We start from the raw sequence: 27,188 nt of genomic DNA, 5'->3' as shown, positions 1-27,188 counted from the left end.
ATATATATATTATATGACTTGTTAATGGCGTAAACTATCAATATCATAACAGGGCAAGGCTGTTTATCCATGATCAACCCGTGGTCGAATTAGGTGTTTTGGGTATTAGTTGCAATTGATAGTACAGTAGCCATTCATAAGTGTTACATAGGTATGTACCACTGGGCTGGGTTTAACGTTAAAGTTTTTAAATTCATAATAGATGGTAAGTTTTAGTCCATATTAGCTATCATGGCCTAGAAAATATTAACACAGTATTAGGCTGCATAACGGGCAGAACAGAAAGGGCCATATAACTCGATAGCCACTCGTCTACGGCTCCGCTTACATAGTCTAAGCACGCAAGGAACTTGAAAAAGAAACCTAACTTTGCAGTGTATTGCCGATATTTTAGTGATTCGTTCCCCAAAATTGTGAAAATGCAGTATCGTCATTAACTGGGTTATATAATTAGTAGCTCGTGCTACCTCGAAGGTTTGAAAATTCAATACTGGCACCTCCCTGCAACACGACATGAGTCATCCTCTAATAAAAGAACATCCACTTCGCATTAGTGGCTATGATTACAAAAGAAGTTATCGATGCAATTATCGATATCTGCGGACCGGCCCCTGTCTGTAATCACCTTTTGCGATCGACTGCAGCTGTACTTAAAGAGTATATTCAGACTATATGGTTGCAGGGGGCTTTAATTCCCCACTTCGCTTACCTCTCAGGTGGTCATCCCAAAATAGCGCAATTTCTCTTGAATTCACAAACACCAAACGACGATTCCTCGGAAAAGCTTCTGAAGTAACTGAATTTATCTTGTTACCAAATTTTCGTTATTACGCTTGGGTAAACGGCTCAGATTTAACGCGAGAATATGGTAGGCCGAATTTTGTTCCGAAAGTTCGTTATTAGAGATCGAGTACGATGCCGACAATTTGCGTATTTTTCTGTTTTTGAATGCTAGCTACATAAAACGCAATTACTTACAAGCGGTTCATAAAGATCGTAAAAAGATACCGTTTAATATTAAACTTGTAAAGGTAGTATCACTTCGGTTAAGTGTCAATGGACTATTAGGACATGCTTTGTTCTCCTATTGTTTAAATTATTCGTTCTTACATACTTCACATTATTATAAGTATGAGGGAAAACAGTCCTTCTAAATAGGCACTCTGTCTGCAACACTGGGGCTGCGCAAAAAGCCGTAGGGCCATGCAGAGGTTTGAAAGCTTGCTACCAAACACTGCCGCGAAAATTGCCAAGTCGGACCGTTTAAGACAGAGCATAAAAGGTACGATTTCGGGATTCCCTCCATTCAAGTTGTCTACTCAAAAGCGTAAGGCGATAGATTTCAATGATAAAGCGCCCCCGCGGTAATAGCCCATGAAGTACGACGTACTTTGCAACTTGGAACCGTGTGGGGTTCGATCCCGCTTACGATGATACGAAGATAAAGCAATACGCAAGCAGCAAATGCACGGGCAACTTTGCAGGACAACGAATTCATGTCATTTAAGTTGGAATAGATTCATGCATTTCGGGAAAGATACCGTAGAAATCATAGAAAGCTAATAAAATACCTGGAAGGAAATCCGTTTAAAGTTGCGGCAAAGTTCGTTTTCGGGAATTTCGTAAACAAGATCCATCCCTGAAATTGCAATGGAAAATATTGAAATAATGACGTCACGGGTTAATTATTAGTGAAAACAGTAACAGAACCATTCACTGCACTGACACTGAAGTAATAAATGAGGGTAGATGGGGATATGTAAAAGCATTATTACCTTATTGCTATTTGAGGGTATTATATATATATATATATATATATATATATATATATATATATATATATATAGCACTTAATTATATAATTATATAGCTTCTTATTCTGATAAGAAATAAAAAAATCCGCGGTATCGCGGTTTATTGCCGAATTCTTTGTTTCGGAATGTGGTCTAAATCCATGATCATTTCCTGAGCCACAGAAAAATGAGCTTATTTACTTCTACTCGGTCACCTATTCTGTATCTACTTCGGTCACCTATTCTGTATCTACTTCGGTCATCTATTCTGTATCTACTTCGATCTATATACAGAGCTGTATATCTGAGTAGCGACTAGCGTGCTGGGTCGTGTGTGACCGCAGAACTGGGACTACAAAAAAGGTCAGCAAAGGAAAATGTCGCAACATAAATTTTGAAATCCAGCTAATCAAGTGGACAAAAATATCCGAAAATGCAGATTTATTGCACTCATGCAGAGTGAATGACATAACATATAAATAAGAGAGATGGTCAAATTTAGATTATATTGAGTAGCTCTGCGGGGCAGCTGGTGCTTGCATTATACCACATCGTGAGGCTTGAACTCGCGATACCGAGCTTTTCTTTTTACAGCCCAAAGCGTAACTGTGCAGACGCATGCACATTTTGTGCTTTCCATTATATGTAACGCAAAACAATACTTTTACATAGACTCGTAGTAGTACCATCGGTAAACGAATTAACTTTTCAATAAATATATATATATATAGCCTTTGGATGAACAGCGTCAAACTTGAGCCTCTGTAGTAGTTGTTGTATCAGATTTTTCAAGCGGTATGTCTATCACAAATAATCTTCTCACGCCATAGCAACAAGCTTGAAAACGAGCCTTGCACTTGGGCTCATTGTTGTATTACCTTCCCCTGCGAATGCTTCTATCGTCTAGATCTTAAGGGGACGCCCGCGTCCCAGCGCGTCAGTCAACCAGCTACGTGTCAGCTTAGCCTATTCGCATATTTAGACATTGAATGGAGTCCGTATTTAACAGTTGAATCAATGAGTTTATCCAGCCGCCTTACTTTAAGAGGCAACCCACTGACATCATACTTATGATATGACTATTCGAAACGCTATATCAAGCACATATACCCATTACGGACGTCAGTTTTAGGGAGGTAAGCTGCCGTGGCGAGTAGTTCTTGCCAATGATCGTATGTAGATCGACAGAGACGAAAAGAATTAGCTCTAAGCCATTCCGTAGAAGCAGTCCTTGCAGCCAAAACTATCAACTATATTATACTTTTTAATGGGCACTGCTTAAATTATATTTGGCACGCGCGTCTCGCGCCGTCTTTTTCGCTATAGGCGTAGAATATCAACTTCACAAAACAAGGGTAGTCGCAATGAAGAAACGAGTATTCACAGAAAATTAATTAGGTGGATTCACTGTTCCGCCCGTGACAAGCAATGAGAGATATGGAGCAATAATAATGAGATAATGAGAGCAATGAAAGATAGGAGACGTCAATAAACATGTGTCGGGTTCTACCTTAATATACCGTTTCTTGTTTCTAGGAGTGACAATTCGGGGTACGAAGTACTTATGAGTATTTAGGTATGTTTTTTCTTAAATCACGCCTCTATAGATCTACTTTTCTAACATAATTGTACGAATTTCTAATAAATCCAATATGAAACCTCAGGCTTTTTTTATGCATAAGATTTTCGCCTACGAAGGTATAATTTCGAGCTCGAACTCATCATTTGAACTAACGAACGGACATGAATTTGAGTTGCTACCGAGAAAAAAACATGGCAAAACGCTTCTCAAGCATTTTCTTGCGGCGTCTCGTGCCTTTTGCTGGAAAAAAGATAGCAGAGAGATTTCATTCAAATTCAACTTAATACTTATTCTATTTAGTACAATTTGATATATGAACTTTAACCCTCTTCTTTATATGTACAGGCGACAGTACAGTGATTTGATACACGCTATATATTATATTAATTTAATGCAAAGATCTTTGTGAGTTTATCGAGAAAAGATTTGCCCCAGTTGGTTGTTATGAATCATTAGGATTGCCTTGAGTAGCAAACACGGGACTGCTAATTTCATTGGACAGCGCCGATAACTGTTTTTCTCAGTGCACTGAAGCCCGCAAGGTCGTACCTGCTCGCACTCCAGGCTCATTTTGCGAACGCAATGCCGGTTTGTATATACATATATATATATTTGATGTTGAAACGTTTTTAAGTGAACAAACTCTTTTTTTTATGGAATTCATAGTCATCTTTACCGAGTTCGCGTCAATAACTAAGCACTAGTAACAGTTTAACAACTCTCTGTACGTGAGAATCATTTGAATCCTGTCGGAGTTCAATGCAATAACTTACGCATTAATAGGCGGATTGTAGCCAGTAACTTCGCCAAAAACTAGGATTAATTTGGCTGGATGAAATGCCGCGTCGCTACTGCACAATACGCTGATTCCAGCAACTAGCATCTTAACTTCTACCACTTAGTTTACTATAGATACGTTCTGCTTACAAAAGAAGACACAGTCAATATCTAAATTTGAACGGAGGCCTGGAAGCCTTACATCGTGTGGTCAAAGAACTTTTTCCAGAAATCCACCTTTGTAAATTTTTACTTAGATTGTTATAGTGACTTCCCTAAATAATGAAAGAAAAGCTATTTTATTTTTCATTGAATTCTTATTCGAGTTGTTGCTGTTGGCATAATGCGAAAAGCTTTGATGTGTCAGGTCAACGGAGGTACCTCCTTTACATTTTACATTACATTTTAACTAAGCTTAGTATGAAACCTGGTTTTGCCGCCTGGAAAACCGCCAAGAACTCTACCTAACTTTTATTGTATGGAACTGAATTCAGAACTTAATCAAAGCAGATATTTAATAAATTATCTACAACGTCCGTCATTAAGATGATTTGAATTCTGAGATGATTGATTGAGAAAAGAAATGATTATCATCGCCCTGCTAGTTAAACACTGATAGCTAATAACGAGGAAGAATACATTTTAGGAAAAATGCACGAAAGGAAAAAACATTGTTCGGCCACGATTGACCGGAGCAAGATTGACAAACTTTACCACAATTTATGGAATCGATCCCAGGCTAAATCACGAATGGCAGAGCAGTAGTTGAGTTGTATCTTCCCGTAATAAGTTGTCAAAACTTGGATCGGAAAACGAGTTCACGATGTATAGATATACTTGTTCGAGGCACGCTGTTTCCCTAAGAGCTATACGTTGGTCTTAACGACTTTAATTTTTATCTCTAACATCTGTTTCTCATAGATGCTCGTTTCCAATTTATACCGTAAACAAAGGCGGTATCATTGCCGTCAGTATCCTGAAAATTTGTTCACAGCTTCTGTTAAGTAACAGTACACAGAAAACATAGGCTACAGTCATAATGATAGAAGCATGATATTGAAACAACGATAGTCATAGGCTAGCAAGCGTGCCGCTAAATCAAGAGAGGCAACTGACAGACAACATCCTGCATGCATATGCTTCTCTGCACCTTTGGCAGCAATAGCCGTTACCTGAACCGTGACATTGGAATACCTAGTGTGTAATTCGATGAAACTCATCAATCGCGGACCGAGTCACGGCGTGTGCTGGCTTTTCTCATTGTCCTCTTTGGCGGAGTTGGCCACTGCTCTTGATAAATATCAATATAATCCTGAGTCGATGTATTTGATTTTCAGTTCACAATAGCGGACAAGTTGATGTTTCCTTTTAGATCAAAGCCCTCCTTCAGTACCTCGACGAATAGTGGCGTGTCACGTAACGAATAGCCTAACCTTCTGTTTCGGTAAAACCAGGAGAGTCAGTACACGCTCAAGGAAGGAACTGGTCGCGTACTTTAGATAGCTTGAGAAACCAACAACCGGAATTAATTTTGATTAATTAGCAGCTATGATATTTTGTATGCTTGATAAAAATGTACTGAGAAATGCAATACATAAGTATTGTACAATTTCTCGAAGTAATAAAAGGCTATGTTATAGATTCTTTGAAAGATCGTGGAACGTTATGTGCAGTACTAATGAAACACACTCTTCAGAATGGGTTTTTAAGCATCTTCAGATCTTTTGTACTGAACATAGCTGGCGATTATTAATCTCCAGCAAGAAAAGTGCGAGTCGCAGTCATACGGAGCCGCGCGTCCTCTTTATACCTACTCGCCAATGAGTGGGCTAGCTGATGATAGAGGAAAAACGCTACATGGGTCTCCCAAATTGTATCCGTTTCACCCGTTATCTTACCGTATTTTATTGTTCAGCTCAGCTAAGCGTCTGCAAAATCGTGTAGAAACAACCAGTTTGACAATGCGTAGCAGGACACTGAATTTGTTTTTGAGTAACATTCGATGATTTTTTCTTAATGCGTGCTGAACTGGCGGGTTCTAAAGCGCTTCTACCATACGAACGTAAATATGCCCTACGTTAGCACAAATTGTAAATCCATTTGGTGATCGTCAACGTTTTTTTGTGGTGTTGTTTCTACAGACTACTCCACCAATTAGTTCGAATGCGCTTCAGTGATCTGTTGTATCTGTTTTATCTATCTTTTATCAAACTTCGCTTACCCAAAAACTAATCCACGTGTCCGACTCGCTTACTCAGAGCAACCTCTAAGAATTAAAGCGATTTTGTTATAAGGCCTCGAGAAACATTTACACTGTAGATGTTACGGTAACCCTCAAGCACTCCTATAATATGTTTGGCGTGTGAATTGGATATCGTTGTATTTCAAATCAATGCTTGTCCATTAGTCTGAAGGGAAAAATTGGCCGTTGTACCCTTCAGACATGGAGGCTGCGTTAAGCTCGAGCAATATAAGAAGTGCGGCTTAGAGCTTAATAATAAGGTAAACAGGTTCAGAAAGGTCTGTGGTTTCCAGGTTCGCTAACATATCAACAAATGTGTGGAATATCATGTGGTGTAAGCTTGCCTCTCGCTTCGATGCTAAGTAACTTAAAAGATCATAGCTCAAGAGAACGGGACGTTAGTATCTAATGGTGAAAGAAAACATTTTTTGAACCTTACGTTCGCCTTCAGTACTAGCAGACATAGGCATTCAGAGGTTATTAACTACTCAAGATGCTTTTGGAAGTACGTTGATGGGTTTCCGTGCATATCAACGGGAGCCACCGCAAAAAAGGTCTGAAATAGCTTCATGAAATAATTCATGGCCATATGATACAATAGACACAATAATGCCAATCCATAACAACAGAAACGAAGTCGCCATTAAGAACCCTCTGTACAATTCACTCAGTGACCGTTCTGTGAGTCACAAGAACTCGTTCGTTAGAAAATCAGGCAGCAAAATATTTTCAGAACTTGAAGTTGGTCAACGAGCCGGTTCTACCGAGTTTGTTACACATTCAGAGACGTTTCTCAGCCGGGTAGGTACACCGTAGTTGGCTACAAGCCTACGATCGTATCCTACGACGTAAGCTGATTCAGCTCTAGCTCCATTGTAAACCATGAGATCACTATGAGACCCGGTGGGGCGATATGATAATATAGACTACGTGATGCCATGTACACTTGATGCTACGGCGACTAATACTAAACGGAACATTGTCACTGCAACCTCACTCAGACTCGGGCCTGGCGTGTAGTTCCTGTCTTTCGCGTTTTGTCAAGGTAAATTACTAACAAAATAGTCTAAATATTGCGTTCTACCTTAAGGACGTTTGTGGCTGATGAGAGCCGTACCCGTTTCCCGCTATATACGCCTATACATTTACTATGAAGGAGAAACGTTGGGAAAATAAATACTGGACGATTTACGGTGCACCCTGTAGGCGCCATTTCCGCTTTTTAAGTACAGGTTTTTGATTGTAGCGTTGGCTTTACCTGGCGTGTACTAGGCAAGTTCATCGCGTCTATTTTTGTTTTTTCGATATTGTACGCTCTGCAGAGGAAAATATAAAATGCTACAAAAGTAAGTGGACACGTTCTCCGTCACGGCTGTTAGGGCTGTCGACGACTAGAAGGATTTCGCAATGTTCACTTAAGTACAGAATAATACCTAACTCAAGGTGTAGACTGTGCCTGCTGCTCTTGTAGGCATAAGAAGATCGATCATTAACGGAAATGTTATTTTCCTCTACTGCTTTTGCCTTTACCAAGCCATTTCGCATTAAGCAATCGAAAACCATCTATTTTTTAATAAACAACTCTTTTTGGATAGAACTTGACCGTTCATTGCTCATGTTTAATAACAGTAATAATCATTATTATCATTATTAAAAAGTGGGTAGTCTCTCTACATTTTATTCATAGTTAGTTCAGTATTGACGCCCGAGTCCATTAATTAGAACTTTAGAAAACGTATCAGTTTTCTTTGTCCTTCTCATATAATTTAGACGTAATAATAATAAAGTAGAGCCACATACTGAACCTATCATCAGGTAGAAGAAAAAGGGTTCTGAGGAGATTTTTCTAGGCAAAAAATGCCCAGAGTAGGGGGGCGTTAATGAAGTATTTCGTTATGAAATAGCCGCTAGCTGTTAGGTCGTGGCTTCGTACATAATAAAACAAAGAAGTTCCAATGCCGTTTCGGCTATTACTGAATATTATACGCAGACGTTAAACTTAAGATGTGAATGAATTTCAGTCTACGTGCTAATAATTGTCCTAGCACTCATTTGTCTTCATGATAAAAAATTGCACGGTCCATGGACTGCAAAGGAAGCCTTTTACAAAAAGCATAGTAGAGGCTTGCACAGTGGGTAAACAACAAAATACGAGAGAGCTCGTCAGACTAAATGGCTTATTTTTGATATATTGAAATTTATCAATATACATTGAGACATAACATTGTCATTTTTCACAAAAATATGGTTGAGAAATGACGAGCTCAGGCTACGGAATGCAGGACGTGCCCAACAAACGGTAAGTGCTTCCAAAGGGCGGGTACAGGGATCGTCACCCGACGTAAACGTAGAATTACACAGCTTCAAGTGTAGGAAGAAAAACTGAAATGTATAAGCCAGAGTTGCGTTATTTCATACATAGTAAATACGCTAAGAATATAGATGTAAAAACGTGATTTAAGTTCGTGGCTTTAGACAGCCCACTCGAAGCATTTGTTTCTTTACTAAAATAACCTCTGATAGTGCGTAATGTGAAGCAAAAGATACTATCTATAGCCCATTACTTTTAAATCGCTTAATTGTTTACGCGTTTGATTCTGCTTCAATGAAGCGTCGGCACATCTGAGGTCAGTTGATGTTCATTAGGTTAAAAAAATTACCAAACCCGGTTGAAAGTGTTATGTATGTGATGTTGCATTGTGGCAGCTATCCAGTCTGTATCGGCTGATTGAAATTGATATTACGTACCAGATTTCCGATTAGAGCGTACATGGATATATATCTGGATCGCTGGTCGTCCAGTGCCAGAAATACCGTTAGAGCTAATTTTTTACGGGTGGTTTTGACCCCTGCTAGCATTGAGAAATGTTGTAGCTGACACCTATCTCGCGGTATTAAGTCCAGGTGATGCCAACGGCAGGAGCTACTCGAATACACAAAAATTGGGACGACCTATTAGTATTGACTTACGTTTCCAATTCCTGGCTTTTTTGGTTGGTGCACAAAGGAATCACAGAGGGAAAGTGCCTATTATAGGTGGACCGCTCAAAAATACATCAAGGGCCTATTGGAAGGGAGAAAGTTTGGCTGGTGAACGACGGGCGAACAGAAATTTTATACTGAACTTGCTTCGGGGTTGAAAACACGGGGTTAGGTTGCGGCGGAATATTTTTCTTTGATTTGGGTAAGTGATCGGCGACAAAAAAAGTCTAGCGCGCATTGAAACTAGAAAAATATCATCTATTTCAGATTCTAACAAGGTTTATTCAACGAATTTAGACAAGCTTCCCACTAGGTAACGAGGCAGGAACGCAATATATATTTTTCAGAAATTCAACAGAACGAGACTATTATATCAGTTAGATGGTTGTGCAAATGTAATGACGGCCTAAATTTATTATCCTCTCAGAAGAGGACAGGATAATTCTCCCAGGTTTTACGTGTCTTCTTAGCAGACACGCCTCTCTCAGAAAATCATCGTTCTAATCAAACTGGATCATCAAGCAAATACGTACGAGCTATTAGAGTAAAGGCTTTGTGTTTGTGAATCAATTCTATTTATTAGTAGATCGATATGTCACACTGACCATCCATTAGAATAGAACGAGGACATACGGCGTCATGAGTGACGCTTAGCACTTCAGTCACTACAAATGGGAACATCTAAAAGTCGGCCGTACTAAAAAGCTAGCCATTTTATACCTAATGGTCGACGTGTGTTGTTATTAAGTAATTGCTATACGTCCGCCACGGTAGCTTGTTTTTGCATACAAACCAGATATATCATTGTGCGACTGCTGAGCTACTCTACCCACCCGTGTGTGTCCCGCCCCCAGCACTCATTGATTAGGTGGGCAGCTAGATATATCCACGATCATTGATTTATTCACTGAACCACATCAATCTCCCTTCAGTATTATCTTATTTGTATACGTAAAACTAGACTCTCAATCGAAATTGTTAAATCCGTTCCTTAAATGATTTTGGCCCATGTGTCTGTTATGATCATTCACTAGTTAAAACAGTGCAGAAGAACAAAACTAAATAGAAAATAACAGAGAATTTTTAGTTAGATAAATCGATTTCGAAATAGGACAAAATTAAATTGAGCGGCTATTCAGTTATGAGATGCGCGGTTAAAGTAGGGGCAGACAGGAAACACTGCCAGCATACTTTCGCCTGTATAACTGCTCCTACGTACACGACCAGAGATGCGTCCTTATGTGTCTTTGATGCTACACCTTAGTTATTCTATATTATTCTGATACGACCCCCTATCCACGAGAGTCTATTGCTCCGAAGCGGGCGACGATTTAGAAACACTGCCAGCACACAGCGTACGAATGCATTAGGCAACAGCGACATCTTAATTGTTAGTAGAAGCCTAAGTATACTTTTTCAACAAGCGCGTATCCATCCGGGTGACACAGGGCTCACTTATGCCTCGGGGACGCTACTACGGATCGACGAAATTGTCTTATCTTATGTCATCTGAAGTTCGTTCTGTACGCTCGTTATTTCGTAAGAACAGAAGGTTCGAACGGTCATAGCAAAATAATTTACCATGAAAAACAGCTGCTTTACGTTTCGGTTCGTAGTCGAACTTTGATGTTTTCCGTACTGTCACGTTTCGCCGTCTTGATGTTGAGTATTTAAGTCGCGAATATTGGCCGGTCTTGGTATCCGTAGACGCAGCATACTACGAGCTGAGTCAACCCAGTTAGACCCACCCGCATCATGAAGGCCTTTCTAGCAGCTCTCTTTTTTGTTGGCCTTGCTTCTGGTAGGTCAGACTAACTAAATTTCATAAACTGTTCAGCTAACTCACTTAGTATGAAGCTTGTGTTGAGTAACGAGCCTCTGCACTATATCTTTGTCTTCTAGCTTGGCAATAAATGCACTTTTCGGTACCGGCTAGATCGGAGTTAATATTAGCGACCAATAATATTGCTAGCACGATAGACATTTTCTGTTTGGCGCTCTTCGATCAACTCTTCGCACCTACATATTGACTTATGACGTCTCTACATTTCAATCGTAGGTCATACGCAAGCATTTGTATATATGGAAACGACATAAAACGATTTCTGAGTTTACAAGGTTGATTTAGAATTTAACATGAATTTCTGTTTAAGCTCAACTTACATCGATGTTGCCAGGGATAGCTAGTCAATCGAATAGTCTAGGCGCCTCTCTTGCCCCTATGAGAGTTATGGGCGGTATGGGAATCTCAGACGTCTGCATGTCCCAATGCGCACAACAATGCCACTCGACAGGAGGAGGTAAATGGTACTGCTTATACTACTATGTTAGAACAAATAAGTAACGTACATTTTAACCATGACAGGAGTGTACGCTACGAGTTTAGTCCAGGGTGGGTATATAGCAATTACTGCATCGGTCTCTCAGCTGCCATATATCTACGCACCAAACAATAACTGCTCGAACATGTGAGATGTATATAGTATGCATATAGCAACATATACGATACAGGTATATTCAGCAATCGGTTTCTACATATATGAGTACATATCTCTTTTGAGCCCATGATGGATTAATGTATCTGTTTCTAGCGATATAATAATTGCTTATTTGAAGTGAACCAAGGTTTTCCTGATGGGCATAGCACAGCTAAAAGCGGGTCTAGAGTGTTGTTGGTAAGTGTTTCGAACTGATGCAAACGTTTCGCGCAGGACATCCATGTGATGATATCCAGTATGTCAAACGTGATATATGCCTGTTTGCTTGTGATAAATTTCTGTATAGGTCTGATGGCTGGAACAATGCGTCATCTCCGTCACTCTGCACAAAGCCCTTACCTTCAGGGCGGTATTAGCGGCCCCATGGCCGGCCTCATGGGTGGCATGGGCCTCATGGGTGGAAATAATGGAGGTGTAATGACCGGTAAGTGTATACTTCGGGTTTTTTCCGTCGAGTTTAATTCTCGTTGTTTCTACCTCAGCTATAGATTGTACTCATCTAGAATCTTGCCGTGTACGATTACATTTACTAATGTAATCTTCATTTTATGTTGAAACTCATCATACCGTTGTTTACAGTATTTCAGTAGAAAGAGGTGTAGGCAGACACAGTATCCGAGTATGTTTCGCTATTAAGTTTTATGACACTCGTATGTTAAGGCTTTAAATATTCATAGATGCTACCACATGAGCAATGGGTTTACGAGATAACAACGCTCTACATAGGAAGATAACTTGGTATGAATTTTGATTTGAATATACAAGTCTCTGGAGGAAATCGAGCTCTTCCCGTGGGCGGCTTGAACGGAATGCAAGCAGGACAAATAAACGGTGTGGGCGCGATGGCTAGTGTCGATAATCTCCTGACTCCCTCAGCCGTTCATGTTACTGAAACGGGTAAATAAATTTCATTATTCTTTAAGCAGAGTGGCTTTAGTTGTGATATCGCTGTGGCTGCTACAGTTCAGATTGTTTATTTGCAAAGGATCAAAAATAGGACCATTTATTTATAAAACAGCTGGACTCAGAAAGAAGGTCAACCACTAAGAATTTTATCTAAAGCCAATGCGGTGAAAGCCAGGCCCATATCGTATCTCGACCCCCACACTTCCTAGATACGAATCTGACTATCTGAAAACTCAAGGCATATATTCTTGTATGGCATAATATGTAAGCTGAAACTAATAATGTAGTACTGAAAGAGAGGCGTAACCATATTGCACCCTTCAACTTCCCCTCTAAAAGAGTCGAATATAGTACGAGTGTGCATTTGTATTGTTCTACGTCGTTATATCCATTCAGCTAAGCAGTGGTTGATATTAACTTATTTAGGCATACATAAAGACCAATATAGGCCCGTTTTTAAGGTGCAGTCCCTAAAAATTCTACGTATAGCTTTCGTCTGTGGTGTGACTAATTATTTCAGTGAAGACAGTTTCACCTGTCGGACAAGTCGCCGTCAAAGGCTAGAGATCATTGAACGGTAGCAGCGTCAATGGGATAAACTGGAAGTCGACTATTCGTTACGTATCTTCAGAAGACAATACCTAAATATAGTCCGCTTAATAAACGTTTTGAATTCATATGCAACAGACTAATTAGTCAATCTGGGATGATTTCTCACTGCGAATACTTGAAGCTTTCTTGGCCTTGAGTACTTGAAGTTTCCCTTAAAGACTATTTGGAACAGTAAAATGAAACAATCAATAGTAACATTATCGTCTATTTTAGCTTTCACTTATATAGCAACAAATTGCACAATACACAGCTCTTCGTTTGCGACGCCTACGATAAAGGGCCTTCAATAGCTTTTGGCCTGTTTTAATTCAATAACATCAGCTTCATATCCACAATTAATTAAGTGATTTTCAGGAGAAGCACTACCTTCATACCTATCAGTCCTACTACCGTGTGTATATTGTAGTAAATAAACTAATTAATGCACACGAACGGTACAGTATCCGTCAAACCCAGTAGAGTTAGCCAATTTCTCGATAGGTTCCCTAATACCTCTAATGCTTAATTGAACTGCTCGTGTCCGAGTTTATTAGCTAGCCAACTCCCAGCCTTCACCCCCTACATGTTAATCCTTCCAGTGGGAGGTTTTCATAGCTGACAGCTGCTTTGTATCACTTCGACGGAAATCTCGCAGTTTATCCTTAACCTTGCGCGTAGAATAAAAATAACCGAACCAATTTCGAGTCGATAGAATGGCCAATTGTACGAATACAAACAGTAAATGCTGCCTAACGAAGTAGATAGCTGCTCAAGAGGGGCAAGACAACTCGAAGTAGCCATGTGTACTTACTATGCCCCCTGACGGAAATGACGGAAGTGTTGGCCTTTTGTGTTCTTCTAATAGTAAGTGAGAAATTTCCAAGCGCGAACACAAGCACTATCGAACACAGTAATGCAACATATTTGCACGATTAGATACGATGATTTTTTATATATACATACATAAATATATAAGGAAGTTGCATTTCCCTGTTTGTCGGCTTTTATTAAAGCGTTGCCAATATTCAGAAATCTATCTGTTCCGACATAACGGTACATCCTTTTAGCCGATTGGTGTGTCGTCCTAAAACGAGCTATAAAAAGTACCGTTTCAACAATAAGCGTTATTACACGCCTATAAAGAAGAGCCACATGGACCAATCAAGCGTGTATCGCATACGCCAATACACCTTCACAAGATAGGAAGATTGCGAAAAGCATTTACGTATACTTCCGATAGATAACGTTAAGTTATATGTACATACCCCATTCTGGATGGCAATTGAACGTGGTCGTGCCATTCTATCACGTTAGATCTAATCGAAGTAATAGGTGTGGAAGTTGTCAGAGATCTGGACGGAAGAATCAAAGAAGAGTTATGAAAACGACTTCTTTTTGATACATTTTAAAGTCTTCCACTCGTTCAAAGGTCACTCATGTTCTCATGACCAGCAGATTAATCATTTTCACCAAAAACAAGTAACATCTTTGCATTCGTGAGGTGTTATATTTGTTATCTTTAGAAACTGGACATTTTGCAAATGTTGCTTATATCAGTAACGGCCTTGCAATACGGCAAGGGGCCATCTATGCTCTTAGACTCATTTTGAGCGTAGCAGGACATATGGGGGTTGAGCACATGTGAGCGCATCTAGAAACATTTGAAGGTCTTCCCTCAGCGTCGACATGGATTGTTACTGTACACACATTTGTTGTAGATACGTCTTCCTGTGATATCTGTATGGAACAGAGATGCAGTGTAAATCTTCGTAATGCTGCCACCGCCGTAGCCGCTGCCGCGGCCCTTGTTGTCTCCTGACTACGCAACAGCCATTATGCCTATGCATGTATGCACAATATGTACATATGTCGTTTTATTGCAATGATATAAGCTGCCCTATTGGCTGATTAAAAAGACTAGGATGAAGTAGTCGAAGGAAGACGATTGGTATGATAAGAAACGGTCGACAAATATCTTGATTCACGTTTATGTTAGGGACTCTAATGGAACTAGCTTGCTGATACAAAGAGGGTAAGGCGAATCAATGTTACTCTTCAAGCATACGCTAGTACTTTAGCGAAAAGCATGGATATCTAATATAGAGAGAAAGAACGCATGAAAAGTAAGCCGCGCCCCTGGTCGAGCAGCAGACAGTGTTTGGGCATGCGTGTTACGATACGCCCCACCGACAAGTTTATTGATGTTAATTTCTTGAAGTTGAAGAACGTATCACTCTTTAACTTTCGCCCCTCGATATGCCGCTGAGCAGAAACGTTACGTTAATTATATGCTCTTATCTTGGAGCGAAATAGGTAGTGATCAGCAGTAGCGTTTCTTTTTATATTAAAAACTAACGAACTAAACGTTGAGTCATTCAATCGTCGAATGATGATACGAGCGCCATATTCAGCAACTGGCAAAAGATCACTAACCCGGTAAACGTGGATCAGACATGGGTTCTTTTATAAATGACACATTAAGCTGAGCTTTATCTTCCATTCCACTCGCATTCGAGAAGACTGAAAAAGGCGGGTAAGGAGTTGATTCAATGGCCATCATGTGGGTTTCCGTTTCATATCAAAGAACCTCAGTTAATTTATAAGCAAGTTAACTCGAAAGGTAAGCGACTAAGCAGCGTTTAGTCACGGTGCCCCCGCAATTGTGACGCCGGCGCCACCTGACTTGGTACAAACCCATATTCCAAAGCCCATTTTGCGGTGACTGCAGCAGTCACTATCTAGAAAAATTTACGTGAGACATTTGTTAAGGAATACCGAACGCACAGCCTCTGTTTTTATAATTATACCTCGGAATTCGGTAAACCGTCGGCTACGTTAATTTATACATGCGAGGCATTTAAAGCTCAGACTTTATATGTAGTTACGTTCATCATACACACGCTAATGACACGCAAAAGGCAATTTCTTTAGGACAGTGGCATACTACTCTTTTTTCATTCAATCTCGAATGACAGTGCGGCACTGATAGGCGTGGTTCGGCAGCCTCATACAGGCTGGAGTGCAATGGATTTAATCTGCAAAATCCGCATGGCGAGCTTCGCTCTATGGTCTCTTTTGTAATAGCTACCCTTATTTCCTATCGAAGACCTGTGAATTCTCTGAAATTTGCCGCCTCAGACAGCATGGCTGCCTCGATCCATTATGTTTCTATTCATGCCTAAACCACTAGGCAAGAAATAGGCTCAAGCAACCTTTTCCCTTAATAGTAGCCTCGCCGACTGCCTTTATCAGACGTCGTTTGACCATACACCGACTACCAGATATGCTAGGTGTTGGCTAATGCTCAGATTCTTTCTCTACATTACCTACATGACTGCAATTACGGTTAACCAATGTAGGTGTTTGTCTCCGAATCGCCTACGTCACAAGAGTGAAGGCGGGAAAACAAAGCACAACACCTGTTGCTCCACATAGGCTCACAAGCACAGGGACCACTATCAACTGACGTCCAGCGCCCTCGCTCAGAATACGGACAATTAGGAGAGCACCGATTAGTCCTTCCTGTGCCCGTATCAGAACCAAGTTACGTACCACTGGCAAGAACTTGCGGGGACCACTCGTGGCACCCCCGATGAAACTGTTCGGAGAGCTTGCTCCAGCATAGCTTTGAGCGAACGCGGAGCATTCTTAGGCCCACAGCTGGCGAGATAGGACACAACTGCGGACGACAGAGTTCGCGGTGGGGCCACGACCAGTTAAAGTCATCGTAACTCCAACGAACGGCGTGTGGCCAAAGCTTTCATTTGGCCCTGGGCAACACTGCGCAGGTCTCATTGTTCCGGTCCGGGAGTGTCGACTGTATGAGGGAGGTGCGTTGCTCGCTGCCCACCTCGTCACGGTAGGCTCCACTCGAGTGGACAAGTGTATCTTTCCCGGTTAGGACTTTAATGCTGTGTTTACGATGTCGCTCGTCTTCCAAGCACTTCTTGCTAGCTTGCTTGTCGGAGCCGGTAAGTCCACCACCACGCATCTAAGTATCGCGTAACGCACTCTCGTCTAACTGTTGATGGTCAAGTGGTGGCTTGATGCTGATCATTTTTCACATTAAGCTGAACTTCAGTTGTGACGACGTCATACTACAGAACTTGCATTTAATAGAGTAGACAACTTTAATCGAAAACAGCCTTGGATAAATTTATCGTCCGTGTATTGATTTAATTAACTTGAAATTCACATGTATTGCCATGTACTTTGGATATCGCGGCAGAAATGGGTGCACAATACGAAAAACTCACAACCCAGAAGTTGGTTTGAGAGAAAAAATTATAAAGTGCATTAATGTTACAAAGAAGAATTTTCGTCAGCGGTTACGCCTTTCATATGTTGATTGCTCAACGCATTTGTTTCTATTAGTGTTACCCCCGGGGGGGTTACTCCTTTAAATACACACACATATCACCGTTATCTTGTTGAATACGTAGACATCTTCATAAGCGTATGAACGCCTAATACATAAGCTGCACAGATCTAAACAAAATAAGGCATAGACTTCCATTGGATGAAAATTTTAGCCCAGATTCCAGGTATGATATTGCAGGATAGACAAAACCGGTCTTAAATATCTAAAGATCTTCTAAGCAACTCTACGATGAATGTGAAAGCACCGCTATGTCACTCTGTGTCCTGAGTTTGACGTCCGGTATCGCCATTAGCCATTGCATCAAATGGCGGGCTTGCAGTATGGAAACAAAGTCTGTTTGTCTATACCCGAATTCGAATCTAGACCTCAGTGTCTTCATAAGGCTAGCAGGCAAATACGTTACCTTCTAAGCGTCGCGGTGTCCCTATATTTAGCGCTGCACAACTAACCTCGGACACTTTTGTCAATAAAATTATGTAACGGCTATTTCAATAAGCGTGTGACATACTGCCTTCATAATATTTTCAGTTTTAACAAATTCTCGTTAACTCTTTCGTTTTTACTAAACCTGAAGCCAATGAATAGCACAAAATGTTCCACTCTTTGTCACGACTATTTGTCGTTGGCGCGATCTAGAATCGCGCGCCAGCCCACCGTGATCAACAGGGTCTAACACATAAATGAAAAGCATTATCTCTTGACAAATAAGTGACTACCAATGTGTTGCAATTCCTCAGAGCACTAATCAGAATTGAGATCCATCATCGTATTCGTGCTACAACTGATTTCTATGAAAAAGCACAGCGTATCCATCTAAGCATAGAAAGCTCCATTTGCAATCAGGTAATTTTCAGAGCTCAAAACGATCATTTTTTTTACCTAACCTATTTTAAACTTGCTTGCGCGTCATTCGTACTTGTCTAATTATAGCTATATGTTTCAAAATCTTTTACCTCTGTTTCGTAACTATAATGAAGTAGCTCGTTTTGGTCATCGCATCGTTGATTAGCCAGTCTATGAAATATAGTTCGAAGAAGCGATCCTCTGTGCCTATTTAATTCATCATAAAATACTGAGCTGGAAGTGTGTGCAGTACCGTCTCAGGACCACACAACAGTTGAAAATAGAAACATTCAATAGTATGAGACAATTAATAAGCTGCTGTATTTGACTTATTGCAAGATCTAACAGTTCCCATTTTGTGTATGTAACGGTTAATATAAAAATTGACAGATTTAAGCCGGTTTTCACCAACTTCATACGAAATACATGGACTTCCTCTTGATTTTAATTAGGAACGAGTTTTTGTGATCAGCGGATAATAATGTTAAATTAACCCACTGCTTATTGGTAATCTGTCCCAGATAATCTTCGCCGCGCAACGGGCACCAGATCGCTAGATCTTTGATAGATATACTCTCTATCTTTGATAGATCTATCTATCTTTGATAGATACTCACTAGTAGTGTGTGTGTGTGTGTGTGTGTTTGTGTGTGTGTGTGTGTGTGTGTACACTGTTTGTTGATACAGATTGCCGTCTACTAGATGATGATAAGTCAATCCGATTTAAGAACTTCTGTCTCATACTAACTTCGCCGCAAGATGCTGGTTGATGATAGCAAATCCGTGGACCAAAGATACAAGTATTATAATTATTCCCAACGAAATATCCATGGAAAACCTCTGAAGAGTTGCGTTCGGAAGATACACCTGATGAAGAAGCCAAATATCCAGACAAGAAGGCCGAGCTTTAAAAACATTAGACAAAGACTAGATCTCAAAGCTATACAGTAAAGAAACCTTTGTGATAGTATTCGCACCACGATGGTAGCGGCAGCTACCCATAAAGTGAAAATAAGTAAAACTGAAAGGTTCAGATGAAGGGTTCCAACATAACATACTTAGTTCCTGTCATAAAAAATGCTTGGGATTATCTAAACTTATTCGGGCTTCTCCTACGTAGCGAAGGTTGATTGCATATTGAAGCCTCTCGATGCTAGCTAGAATCAACTTCATCAGCTATTTCCATAGAAAAAATCTGTATAGTTTTGAATGCCTCATTTCTTTTTTGAATTTGATTTGCTCACGCATTTGAACCTGATCAATGTACTTTTTCTACGCATAATAACAATAACAGTACCGAAGTTTTTTCTCATTTACATGCTAAAAAATGCACGAAAGATGTCGAAAGAAACGATGTCGTAACGTCTAAACGAATACAATCCACAAGAAACGAAAACGAGAAGTGAACAAAAAAGAAATAGGCGAATCACGTGTCGATCGCCCCCCCTGTATGATAGGTAATTGAAGTTACCTGATACGAGGCACGTTTAACGCGGGCGCATATACGAAATGGTCAAAAGGTCACTACGCAATTGGTTACCGATGAGGTAGCTGTAGAATTTTAATCGTTCGATCCATAATTTTCTTCGACCATAAGTTATACAAGCTTACAAGCACGATGCACATGGGTAGATTTTTACAGGGGCAAAAGAATCAAACAAAAGCTATGTAGTGTTTTTTTCGATCATCCTGTACGTTCGCGTCAAACAGAATACGTTGGATTGTTCCTAAATGAGAACTAAAACCTCGTTACTAATACGAATCGATGAGAATAGGGAAGTGTCGCCTCTGTCGGTAACACCGGTGCAAATACGAAGAAACATCTTGACCTAAGGGTTAGTTCATCTCTGATAATCACCCGACCCAACTTCTTCTGTTATACGGGCAATGTCTTTGCGCTAAGATTTGACAGACATCTGCAAAAACGTCGAGGGGCATAACTTGTACGAGACAGGACCCGTCATTTACAATAACGCTGCAGGGCGACGACGATACCTTTCTGTCAGTCAACGAATCTGATCCACCGTTCCGACAAACACTTATAGTGGCTAGCACAGTGTTTCACACATACGCGACCATTTGCTTAGAGTGGACCTAAGATGGGTGCGCGCCTTTGAGATGGCTAAAGCGACCTTTGCATATAGTCCTATCTACACAGTTTCTGGATAGATTATAGCGCCTACTGCAACATCATGGCCGTCTAAATAAAGACAAAGTGTCAACGGTGCGCGACTGTGAGGATCAACATCGAACTCGGAATCGAGATGACTTTTCGTTTCAGCGTCCTTTTCCTTTATGAGAACTGGCGGTACTGCTTGCGAGAAGGCTCTCATTGGCTAGCCAATTGATCGTTAGCGCTATCCCTGCGCTACTAATCGGTCCAACTATCGAGCGTGTATTTCGTTGTAGTACATGTGCGTTTTTGTATGCGACTGGTGGCCGACGTTTTTCGTACACTATATATGCGCCTGATTGGGCCACGATGCAGCACGACTCTTGATTCACTGATTTCTGTCTCGGCACAATTCGTTTTCAAGACGGGAAGTGTTCTCACTTGGAAAGAGAGCTGGAGCGTACGCTACGACAATTGACCAATCAGAATACGAGGGCACCATCGGCGCCCGTTGATCTCTTAGCCGAGTGGGTTTCTCGCCCAGCCTTTCTGCTCCGACGGCGACAAAGCGTGTGGGTTTGTGATCGTCGCTTTTCGCCTGTCACATATGCGTTGCGTATGACTTTAATCGAACGTCGAACGGAAACAGGTCTTTTGATTCACACATCCATGACCCTGTCTGCTTCGTTCTTTCGTGTAAGAGCATTCTCAGTCTTAGTGGAAAATCATATGGTGCCGTGCTATGTCGATTCTCATTAACGTGCTCCTTATTATCTTGCTTTCTGGAACCTGCACAAGTAAGTCAATATCGTGAGGATAGCTTTCAACATCGTCGTTCGTTTAGCTTCGACAGTTGCAATTGGGTACCATTAGACATCATAGGGTTTCGCACATCCGTGAGCCTCTTCAGCTTGTCGTCCCTTAGCTAAATTCTAATAAACGATAAAGTATTTTTAATATGTTTCATTTTTGCAAGGCAAGGTTGCTCGGACTAACAGCATCGACAGAGATTGAACCGGGCATGCTTTCAGACGATCGAGTGAGTGGGTAAACGAATCGATTTCATAGACGAGCGATAACGTTGAGATGATCCGGCCTAAACTCAGGATCTGTTTTCGAAATCTAGCTAGTGAAGTTTGTCTCTGTAGCTGTTCTAGGTGTGAATGCTTTTCTCAGGTTAAATCTGATTGTCTCCCAAATCATTCAACGGATCGCTCAATTTTAAGTTTCCCGTTTATTTTCTATACGGTTGTTATCTTTCAGGTTACTTGTGGCATTATTTGCCCACAATTACCTATCGTTCTCCCAAGGGGAATTTGCGTTGCAACATTCTAGCCGGCTGCAATTTTATTTTAAGGTAGAAGAATAACAATGAATGTACGAATGTCTATTCTATATTTTACTTAATTAGAGCTTTTATTTAGAGATTTAGTATGTTATTGTTTACATCTTAGGCAGTAGTGCTATTAGCAGTATTATTTTTTTAAACATTTAAAATAATTTACTATTTGTAGAAATAACAAGGATATTTGTGCAGTTGCAGAATATATCGATCGTCTTTTCGAAATTGTCAGCTAAATAAATGTTTTTAGCAGAAGAGATAATTTGAAATTAACAGCGTTCGATTGTTTAGTAGAAGTATCAAATGAAGTCGCATCGAAAGTCTATATCCTTTAAGACAGTTATGGTCAAGCTTAAGCAATAAAAACAAAAAAAAAAAAAGGATACCTCAGAAAACACAATATTTCGAAGAAAAGCACATTTCTTCGAAATATTGAAAAGCTACGTCTAGCAAAGAGAAAGCAAACATTTCAGACCTCTTTTCCATATAAAAATTATCAGCTGTGGCAAATGGTCCGTGGGCAGTCAATAATTAACCGTTTCCCTGAGCGCTCAAGAACTAGGCCGACAGATCTATACGCGAAACTACGCTGCATCGATACGCGTTGTCGGGGCAATAAGATAATAACTTTTTGGAGTTCACGAAATTCTGAAGAGTAAACTTGCAAACGGTAATCCCTGACAAGGTCGGCTCTGACTAAGGAGGCGCCAGAAATCTCAGCCACATTCTTCATATACGGATTGAAGAAAAAAAAAAAAGTAAAAAGGCCATAGTAGCAATTTAGGACCATATCATAACTAGATTTGGATAAATACGACGAATAAGTCAAGTCGTATTGAGTAAGCTAACGTCGGATGGACGTGCAGATACAGCATAGGCAACATTGCCTGGAAAGGAATCAGGCTGAGACAGTCTTGAAGTAACCGATGTCTATCTTCATACTTGTTTTGAGTTCTTTATATTTGTATTGAGTTTTAATTACGATTTATATCGCAGCAATTGTCCGGAATGCCGACGTGGTGGAGGCCCGTCACGGCACAGCGAGGAACGCCAAATTTCGGGTATTAGCAGGTGGGTTTATGAATTCGCAGAGAATTGTTTTCATATCTATATATATATATATATCATGTACAGGCTGAATGATTTAACATTTCCAACACCGTATCACCTGAACCTTATTTACATGTGAAATCAACATCATTTGAAGTTGTATAAACTTGTTTATTCTTTAGAAATGGAGCGTAACTTAGAGCAGCGACTCGCGCAGCTCGGCAGAGAATCGCAGGACAGGGTGATAACCGTGGACCCCTCCCATGGAGATTCGACTCATACGACGCACGCATTGTCAGGGCACAGCAGCATCGCGGGACCATATTCGGACGCGGCCGAAGAGATAGGAGAATACTCGTCAATGATACAGGACGCTAACATTGTTCCCGTACTAGTAGTGCCGCGACTAGAAGAAGGGGTATCGGACTATATGGTAAGTACACATCGTTATAAATCTGTTTCTCAGCTACTAAAAAACATTAATGAAGAGTTTTGTCTATATATGTACTCGTAGCCTATTACATGCTGGGAGCGTTGACAAAAATCACTGGCAAAGCTTCAGTTTTAAATAACATAAATCACTTAAACAGCAATCGTAGCGCAAGGAAGATAATCCCGATTCTTTCGCTACAAGCATTTATTCAGCATATTAACTTCAGGTTAACACAGAAGGTTTGTTTTCTTAAAGGATTGAGTTCTGAAAAATTACACCTGTCCCTTTATAGGGAGCTCGAATCACACCAAAACCATACGTGCGAATTAAGCTGGTCGATACGCCCTTATATATATATATATATGTACAGATGTGACGCGCGGTTATCGGGTTTGACAAATCTTAAAATATGTCGGTGAAGAGGTCCGCCATATGTTGTCTCATGCTTGTTATCTCTTTTGGAGTTCAGGATGCCATGGTTGCGCGCACTGAGCATCGACCTATTCAATTCCGACCTGTAAAGCCCGAGATCAGTGAGAAACTGAACAAATACCTCGGAAGATCTCCGATCCAAGGTAGTGTTAATTACAGTTAGAATCTTTCTTGCTCATGGTATTCCATAAATTAGATAATAACGCAGAATCAAATCCTGATTTTGGCAAGTGTTCGTTTCGATTCGATTTTGTCCTACCTTAAAAATTTACTTGTGAACAGCAGACTGGTTCTCTTTTAACTTATCTCTCATTCAATTGCTGTGCACGTTATTGATTGTTCATCCGTAGCCGCTCCCCTTGGACGCGAGAAGCGACAGGACGAACTGGAGCCACTTCTACCGGAAAAATCTGTAAGTAAGTTTTGCAAATGGTCTACATTTCAGTTGAAGTATAGGGCAAAAGGCGTCGGCTGATTAGAATAGCATCTCATCTCCGTAACGTTTTCGTTTGGTATTGAACAGACCGTATGCGAAACCCATTTCGACTGGGTGCTTTTAAACCGTACCTGGGATAAGGACGGCCAGGAGGTGGAGATTTTCCATGGAAAATACGCCCAATACGTGCATGTCTACTACTGTGCCAATAAGGGTGGTACTTGTAGAGGAATCAGTGAAGAGTGAGTGTATCAGCGCATTACACACACAGATACACACCCGTCAAATCAATGCCTTGTGAAGATTCGAAGATTTGATACAAGAGCTACCTTACTAGACGCACAGCATTCCTATTTCCTGGATAGCGTACTAAAACCTAGTTCATCGATCCTGAAAACAGGTACAATTGAAATGTTTAACTTGGATTTGAATTACAGATTTACGAGTGAGTGTTTGGAAAAGGAGGCGTTTGCGAAACTTCTTGTGAAAAAGGAGCCTGGACCGGACGGCATTAACTACCAGCTCGCTGTGGTACAGATCCCTCATCATTGCTTCTGCCAACTCACCAAACGATTAGACGTCTAACTAGACAAGGTCGCGCTTAAGGGGAGCCCGCTAGATTTCCAAAACTCTCCTTCAACGCTACTATCATGGGCTTAGTTGAATGCTCCATTATTTTGAACAGAACCAGACTTGAACTTAAACCTTTAAAAGCCCGGTTACTCTCGCTGCTATCATAGCAATCCGTTTGAAAACTCAGAGGAACATCTGAGTCTAACTGTTGAAACACTGTATATTAAAACTGATAATCTATAACCGCTAGACAAATGTGGCAATATCAAACAGCCGGTGACCGCTGCGTGCATACAAGCGTTGCGAAATCATTAATATTCAATGACTAATTGACTGATTGACGATCGTGGCAGTACTCTATAATAAATATATACATAATAAATATAGTACTAGCAGTAGTAATATATCCCGACATCCAATGTCCTTTCATTGTTCAGGGTCGAATTAATGAATATAGTCGTACTGAATGCTGGGAACCTGTTCTCGTTTAACCTTTGTGCAACGTTTCATTAACCCGAATACAGGTGCTCCTGATCCAGACAATCTGACGCATCCAAGTATTGTATCATTCTCTATATATTCTGAACATATAATTCATAGCAGACCTGTGGTTTGAAGTCTGGGAGAAAGAGAAACTACCGAGGGCATGCGTAACACAATAAAGCCAGTGATAACAGCCGGCAGAAGTTGAATATATATATATATATATATATATATATATATATATATATATATATATATGAAATTGAGTATATACTATGTGTAAAATATGACTTGATCTTCGTACTTAGTAGTCTTTGCAAAGACAACGCAGTGTCAGATGGGGTACTGTAGTTAAACTCCATGACAATTGTTGTGATGTGTCGAACTTTATATTTGTCAAGACGTATGTACACAGTGTCTTAAACAGCATAAAACTATCGTTGTCTTTTGATCTCATACGAGCCCAGTTTAACGAACGAAACTCGTAGGCTCGTAGCTGCGATGTGAGCCTTCAATACGAACAAAACGAGACAGACTAATGCGCTGTGGGTCACTAAGGACAGCTAAGTTAGATAAACAGATAGAAAAACAAACAGACAAGTTTTATCTTTTTTTTTTTTTTTCTCTAGTTTTTAAGGATCTGTCCTGGTGATCAAATGGTGAGTTAACCCCCCGAAGGCAACGGAGCAATTGCACACAGTTTTCGTAAATGCTCGCGCCTAATCCTAAAGAAACATTATTGTTTTTCGTGTGACATTACACTGTATCAGAACAATTTCAGAGCTAAGCTTAATCTTGTTTTTAAACGATAAGCAATTTTAAACAATAACGAATTATATCGTCACAATAAAGTGTGTGGGCATATAAAAAAGCGAAACTTAGTTTTTAATTTAAGTAACGGGTATTTCTGAAAAAATAACAACCAACTGCCTTTCGACCTGAAACCTAAATAGTGTAAAAAAAAATGTTCTTTTTAAAAAACGAATTATGTCAAATCACCAATATATATTTATCGAAATAATACTGATTGTTCTTTTAAGTAGATAGCTTTCAAGCTACATATCTCAGATACTATGAACGTCGGTCGTGTTGGTGTCATCTGAAAGAAACTTATCCGATATGAACGATGCTTCTCGTAATGGGCAACCAGTTATAGGAAAGGCTAATGAGACTGTGAAAGTTGAGCAAGACCGGCACGTCAGTATCCTTGACATCGCTAAGGAACTTAACATCAGGTCTTCAAAAAGTTCAACACCATTCCAACAAAACTGGCTCCAAAAAAAAGGTGGTCCAATTTATGACAAGTCTGGGCTGTATCATGTGTTTGACGGGACTGCAATGGAAAGGTGGACTATGAGTTGCTGCCGCGTGGCAAGCGATTGACTCGGACCTTTACTCTAATATGATTACAACAGGCCATTGAAAAAATCCATCAAAGCTGGTAAACAAAAAATAAAGCATTGCCGCTTACCATGACAGTGATGCCAGACTACAGGGGTCCTTAGGCAAACATCGAGGGAGCATGGAAAATTTCAATGCATCCGCGGTATATTTTGGCTTTTCCACTACTCATTTATCTATTTCGGTTTTTGCATAACTCCGTTAATGATGCTGTTAGTCTGGCAAAGATCATCCGTCAAAATTTTTCTTTAATGGTATTGTTCTAAAAAGTTGTGTTTAAAATAGCAAATGTATTTTTTTCAATTTCAACTTAAAAACGGTCACGATTGT

The 27,188-nt window shown here is 40.3% G+C and overlaps 3 protein-coding genes across 8 annotated transcripts in view; 2 read left to right on the top strand and 1 right to left on the bottom strand.

The window, feature by feature from the left end:
* The window catches only part of LOC111247300 (uncharacterized), a 13,923-nt gene extending 13,057 nt beyond the window's left edge, over nucleotides 1–866 (bottom strand). Inside the window, exon 1 of the mRNA XM_022798035.2 lies at nucleotides 710–866. The gene's annotated coding sequence lies outside the window, so the exon portion shown is untranslated. The remainder of the gene's footprint in view (nucleotides 1–709) is intronic.
* LOC111247273 (uncharacterized) overlaps nucleotides 1–13,459 on the top strand; it is a 17,442-nt gene extending 3,983 nt beyond the window's left edge. For 2 of the 3 annotated variants that reach the window (XM_086983037.1, XM_086983038.1), the window contains 4 exons: nucleotides 11,530–11,676; nucleotides 12,161–12,298; nucleotides 12,640–12,771; nucleotides 13,301–13,459. In XM_086983037.1, the coding sequence (XP_086839163.1) occupies nucleotides 11,530–11,676; nucleotides 12,161–12,298; nucleotides 12,640–12,771; nucleotides 13,301–13,344 (461 nt within the window). In that variant the 3' untranslated portion in view covers nucleotides 13,345–13,459. Of the gene's footprint in view, nucleotides 1–11,030; nucleotides 11,178–11,529; nucleotides 11,677–12,160; nucleotides 12,299–12,639; nucleotides 12,772–13,300 lie in introns of those variants that run through there. The other variant, XM_022797986.2, reaches the window with a different exon arrangement.
* Nucleotides 13,460–16,895: 3,436 nt separating this feature from the next.
* LOC111246997 (uncharacterized) lies at nucleotides 16,896–26,334 on the top strand. 4 transcript variants are annotated; one of them, XM_022797499.2, is made up of 8 exons: nucleotides 21,363–21,505; nucleotides 21,972–22,065; nucleotides 23,047–23,121; nucleotides 23,283–23,533; nucleotides 24,003–24,108; nucleotides 24,316–24,377; nucleotides 24,489–24,643; nucleotides 24,839–26,334. In XM_022797499.2, the coding sequence occupies exons 4-8, from the start codon at nucleotides 23,285–23,287 to the stop codon at nucleotides 24,984–24,986; spliced, it is 720 nt and encodes a 239-aa protein (XP_022653234.1). In that variant the 5' UTR covers nucleotides 21,363–21,505; nucleotides 21,972–22,065; nucleotides 23,047–23,121; nucleotides 23,283–23,284; the 3' UTR covers nucleotides 24,987–26,334. The 4 variants fall into 4 exon arrangements, with proteins under 4 accessions (XP_022653232.1, XP_022653231.1, XP_022653234.1 ...); XM_022797497.2 differs by lacking the exons at nucleotides 21,363–21,505; nucleotides 21,972–22,065 and adding an exon at nucleotides 16,896–17,342; XM_022797496.2 differs by lacking the exon at nucleotides 21,972–22,065 and having other exon boundaries at nucleotides 21,285–21,505.
* The last annotated feature ends 854 nt before the right edge of the window (nucleotides 26,335–27,188 follow it).

This window comes from Varroa destructor, unplaced genomic scaffold (genome assembly GCF_002443255.2).
Source record: "Varroa destructor unplaced genomic scaffold, Vdes_3.0 BEIS01000003.1, whole genome shotgun sequence".
NCBI lineage: Eukaryota > Metazoa > Arthropoda > Arachnida > Mesostigmata > Varroidae > Varroa > Varroa destructor.
Note: the sequence above shows the minus strand (reverse complement) of the source record. Positions and strands in the feature narration are given on the sequence as shown.